Source organism: Pediculus humanus, genomic scaffold, assembly GCF_000006295.1.
Source record: "Pediculus humanus corporis 1103172107534 genomic scaffold, whole genome shotgun sequence".
In the NCBI taxonomy this organism is placed as follows: Eukaryota; Metazoa; Arthropoda; class Insecta; order Psocodea; family Pediculidae; genus Pediculus; species Pediculus humanus.
The window spans coordinates 41,966-47,485 of NW_002987150.1; the positions used below are offsets into that span (position 1 = coordinate 41,966).

General features: G+C 27.0%; 1 protein-coding gene across 1 annotated transcript in view; it reads left to right on the top strand.

Annotated features, from left to right (window-relative positions):
* Positions 1-1,040: 1,040 nt before the first annotated feature.
* The window catches only part of Phum_PHUM184680 (prominin, putative), a gene marked incomplete at both ends in the record, with an annotated part of 6,246 nt that continues 1,766 nt past the window's right edge, over positions 1,041-5,520 (top strand). The window contains 11 exons of the mRNA XM_002425193.1: positions 1,041-1,044; positions 1,103-1,367; positions 1,450-1,637; positions 1,723-2,012; positions 3,533-3,713; positions 3,799-3,928; positions 4,005-4,163; positions 4,253-4,454; positions 4,613-4,813; positions 5,006-5,305; positions 5,401-5,510. Coding sequence (XP_002425238.1) covers positions 1,041-1,044; positions 1,103-1,367; positions 1,450-1,637; positions 1,723-2,012; positions 3,533-3,713; positions 3,799-3,928; positions 4,005-4,163; positions 4,253-4,454; positions 4,613-4,813; positions 5,006-5,305; positions 5,401-5,510 — 2,030 coding nt within the window. The remainder of the gene's footprint in view (positions 1,045-1,102; positions 1,368-1,449; positions 1,638-1,722; positions 2,013-3,532; positions 3,714-3,798; positions 3,929-4,004; positions 4,164-4,252; positions 4,455-4,612; positions 4,814-5,005; positions 5,306-5,400; positions 5,511-5,520) is intronic.

Genomic DNA, 5,520 nt, shown 5'->3' on the forward strand with positions numbered 1-5,520 from the left:
AATGACATAGTTTTGGGAATAAGGGGAGAAATGTCGGAACGAAATAAATAAAATGATAATTGTATTATTTTTTTTACGATATATTTAAAATCAATGCTTGTTAATTAACAAAGATTTAAATGTTTCTTTGTGGGGAAAAAAAAAAAAATACTTAGACTCCTTTTTACTAACTGATTAACCATAAATTTCGATGATTTTAACGACAGGTAGCCGCCATCAATTACTTTATTTAATTATTTATTTCTCGAAATAACTAAATACACACACGTGGTAATTTAAAATGTATATCGATAAATGTTTAACTTTATTTCTTTTTCTTGACAATGTTTTACAGGAAACAAAAAGAATGTCTTTTGTTAATAAAAAAAAAAAAAAAAAAAAAGAATCGTTTAGAAAGCACGTAGTAAAAATGTCATGTCTTAAATGATATTACTTAAACGGAAGTCTTCCCACTGATTACTAAAAATGGATTTAAATTAGTTTTATTTAATCACGTTGATAGTAGTGTAATTAAGAAATTTTTTTTTTGGTCACAGAATGTTGCGATATAAATTAATTTATGTTTAATATTTAAGTGAAAAAATATATATATATCTGTTCGTTTTCATGTGAATTTTTCCTGCCGTTGAAAATTTCGAAGGAAAAAAAATAATAATAAACATAAACATGCATTGCTACTACTACTAAATTTTTAGTTATAAGAAACAAAATTTTTTTTTTTTGTATTACATGTATGGGAAAAAAATTTGATGAATGCATTCTGCAAATGATATTTTCTATATATGTAAAATATTCATACATATAAAATCCATTTTTTTTTGTAAACAGGTTGCTTATATTTATTTTTTTTTAGTGAAAAGTAGGTTTTTAGCATTGTTTTAATGAGAGTTATCGAGGTGATGTCATAAAATGGATCAGCATTTTATTAAGTTTTGTGTTTTATTGTTTACATTTTTTTTTTTTTTTTTTGTTTATCGACGATTTCATTTACTACAATCGTAATATTTTCGTTACCGTTTTCCCTTTCATTAAAAAAAAAAATGCGTAATAATTAATTTTTTTTTTTTCGGCATTGTTAAATTTTTTTTTTTTAAATAATTAGGTTTGATTCAAGTCAATGGAAATACCATCACAATCGGTGACATTGAAGAAAATTGGTTGTTTTGGTTGCAACATTATGTGGCGATCGCTGTCGTGGTTGCCATAGGACTTGCCTTTGCCGTTTTAATGCCAATCGTGGCTTTGTTTTTCTGTTGCTGTCGTTGCGGAGGAAAATGCGGAGCTCGTCCAAAACACGAAAAACACAATGATTCCTGTAAAAGGACAACGGTTTCTATTCTACTCGGTGGTGTTGCCGTTATCATTTTGTAAGGTTTAAGGTTTTTTGCTATATTTCAGGATTATTTTTATAAGGATGGTAATTATTTTATTACCATTTAATTTTTGCAGATTTGGTGTGGTTTGTGCGTTTGTAACTAACGAACACATGAAAGAAGGAATAGAACAACTTCCTGAAAAAGTATCGACGAATTTAGTCGATACGAAATTATATTTGGATAACACGAAAAAAGAAGTTAATCATTTATTGGTAATAAATTATCAAGAATTGAAAAATCATTTGGGTCATAGAATTGACGGTAATTATTTCAAAAGTTTTTTTTTTTTTTTGCGCACATTAAAATATTTTTGCAAATTCATTTACGTTTTTTTTTTTTTTTTTAGATGCTGGGGAAATAGTGAAAAATCAATTAGCCGTTGTTTCCCATGCTGTCGCTTTGAGCAATTTAACGAATCTCGTTTCCGGAATGGAAATAATAAAAAACGATTTAGCATCGATACAAAAATCTACGGAAAAACTTCAAGAGTTGGCATTGACTCTCGGTGATTATTTGGACGTAACGAGAGACGAATTATTACAAGAATTATACAATTGTAAAGATATAGCAGCTTGTAGAGAATTACTAAATCATCATCAAGTCGCAGAATTAAAAGTTGTAGAAAATTTCAATGGCGTAAGTAAATAATAATAATAATAATATTAATTTTGTAAAATTTCGGGCAGTTAAAAAATCCACCGAGGAAAGTGTAAAAAAAAAAATTATTATTCTTTTATTTTATTGTATTTTTCTTCTTCCATGCTTTCAAAGTTGTTGGATAGATATTTTCCGAAGGTGGGTTGTTGATATTTTTTAATTTTTTTTATCGCGTGTATTAATAATTAAAAACTTATTAACATTTTTTTTTTAAAAAGGAAAATTTCGATGTCATTTTGAACAATTAAAGTCTTTTTCTTTTTTTTTTCATTGTCACTTATTATATAAAAAGAAATTAACGGTTCATTTTTTTTTTTTTTTTTGTGCGAATTTAACGCGAAAACTTTTAATTTATTATGATGATATTTGTTGGATACCAACATGAGGTCGATTAACAGTTTACAGTACGGAATGCATTATGAAATTTTAATTAACATTTTTTTTTTTTTTTCTTGTTAAAATAACGACGACAACAACAACAGCAACAACAAAACATCTGTCTATTCGTGAACTCGAAAAATTTGCACTCATGTCAATTTAAATATTTCCGGTTTCGAGAATGAATTGAAGAAAAACTCGTTGGTTGGTGTGTTTGAAAAGCTGAGTCATTCCCTTCCCCCCCCCACGATTCTTTTCTTTACTTTCTACCAACTTTTTTTTTTTTTTTTTTAACAATTTTGGGTTACCTCGATAGATATTTTCATTTGCAGGTGGCTGACGGCCTGTTTTTCTTTTTTTTTCCTTCACGTGGTTTATTTCAAGTCACGGATTTAGTTGCAAATTTTTTTTTTTTTTAATAAGTCCAAATGGTAAATTTGAAAAAAAAAAGAAAAAAAACGATTTTAAATGGTTAAATAAAAATTCAAAATAGGATTAAAGCTTTTTTTTTTTTGATTTAAAAAGTATAAAAAATAAAAAAAAAATGTGATGATTTATTTTTTTTATTTGTTTTTCAATTCTTGTAAAATAAACTTTTCATTTTTTTTTTTTTTTTTTTTTTTTACTATACTTGTAAATATTTTTAATTAAAAATATTCACATCGTAGGTATTCAAGTATTTGATTTCCGCTTTGACGAATTGAATTGTATTTTTTTTTTTTTTTTGCTGATACTTTAACTTTGAATAATAATAGAAAAAAAATTTAGACTTGGAAAAATTTTTGTTTACGTAGTTACCTGTAGGTATTTTGATCGTGAAATTTTTCAAAATGTCAATTTAAACGTGTTTGATGATATTTGTCCCAATTTTTCAAATTTTTCTCCATGTTTTTTTCTGTTTTTTTTTTTTTTTTTTTTTTTTTTTCAAAACTTTATGTGAGGAAAACGTTGTGTAATGAATTTACTGGTTCTCAAGTTAATCGATAATCTCAACACGGATTTTCCTCCCCTTTTTCCGTCGTTTTAAATTTTATTTATTTAATGTCTATGTTAAAGAAAATGAAATTAAAATTTTTCATTACGTTTTAAAAAAAAAAAAAAAAAAAATATTTTTTTTCTAGCTTCCGGATGTTGCGAATACATTCGTTACAATTTCACGATTGTTAGGAGATCACGAATCCTTTGATTCGATACAGAAAAGAGTTTTAGAAGGACAAAAAAATTTTAACAATATTAAATACGAAATATCCGAATCTTTAAAAGATGTTAAACCCGATTTTATAAGAGGTTTTGAAACGACTGGTAAGAATTAGAACTAAAAAAAAAAATTAAATTTTTTGTACAATTTTTTGGTTTTTTAATAAAAATTTTTTTAATTTTAATGCAGAAACTAAACTAAACGAAATAAATATAAAAATTCAAAATTCTCTTGATAATATGAAATCATTAGTCGAAGATTTCAATAAAGGTCCCGTTGCTCAAGCCAAACAATACATCGACGAATATGCCATATACAGGTTGGGAGTCATTTTTATTTAGTTAATATTAGTAGAAAAAAATGAATTATTTTATATATTGCCATTTATTTTATAGATATTATTTAGGATTGGGAGTAAGCGGTGTTCTTTTATTAATATTACTTTGTTTGACATTTGGTTTGTTGTGTGGAATATGTGGTAAAAGACCAGAAGAAATGTACAGCGACGATGGAGATTGTTGCAACACAGTTTCCGGAGCTCGTTTTCTTATGCTGTAATTTTTTTCCCTTTTTTTTTTTTTCTTTATTATTATTATTATTATTATTGTTGTGGTTTTTTCTTAAATTTTAAAATATATTTCAGTGCCGTTTGGTTAATATTTTTATTTTCATCCGTTTTGATGGTTATAACGTTGGCACATTTTCTCCTGGGAATGGCAACCGAAATAGCCGTCTGTCAACCATTGAAATCTCCGACGGACAATAAAGTTTTCGGTTTGGTCGATGAATTTGTCAATTTGGAAAGTTTAAACGAAGGACAGAGAGGAGATTTAAAACTCAGCGAAGTCATTACGTAATATATATTATTTAAAAATATGAATATATTTGTGAATGAATTTGATATTACAATACAATCGAATATAATAAAAAAAATTTTTTTTCTCTCTCTCTTTCTCTCTCAAGGGAATTTCACAAAAACGAAACGATTTACAAAGCGTTAAAGTTGAAAAATGTCGTTAACATCGAAGAAGTTTTAGAACATTTAGACGAATATCAAATCCAACAAAAAGTCAATCAGTTTAAAAGCAAAATAAAAGTAAGAACTGATAAATTGGAATTATTAACGCCGGATGCGAAAGCTAAATTAAAAGCATTAGCTGATTCTTCATTAAATGACATTAATTTTGATAAATACACACAATTGGTGAGTTTTTCCTCCCCTCCCCTCCCCTCCCTCAATTTTAAATTAACATTAATTACAAAATCGAAATACGATGCAAAATATTGCTTGACAATATTTTAACAATAAAGAAAATTTATTGAAAAATTAATTTTCATGTTTTTTTCTTTTTTATTTTAGCTCAACGTTCAAATAACGAACATAAATTTAACTCAGTTAAGTTACGAACTTCGTACAAATGCGGAAAAAATACCAGATCATGCGAGCAGCGGCTTCGATTTAACAAAAATAAAAAAATTACTCCGAGCCAAAGCTCAATTTTTAGATTTGTTACAAAGGGATTCGGTTGCTCAAATTAGAAACGAAATACTAAACCTTAAATCCAATGTTTCGACGTTGAAAGAACATTTAAAATTTAATCACACGAGTTTACGGGATGCTCTCGATAATTTACTCTACGAGGTTGATCGGGCACAATTGTACCTAATGAAAAATGGCACGACTGAATTGAAATCGGTAAAAGAACGCAATTTTTACCCCAATTTTTCTTTTTTTTTTTTTTTTTTTTTTTTGTAGCTTAAAAAAACTAATGGGTTTTTTAATTGATGTAGCTTTTAGATGAGTTTGTGCATCAAACGCAAGAAAAAATGAGAGACTATTTAAAGAGAGTCGTAAACAAAACGGAAAATTCAATCGGAAAAAGTGGTCCCGTGAGCAATGCGTACAATGCA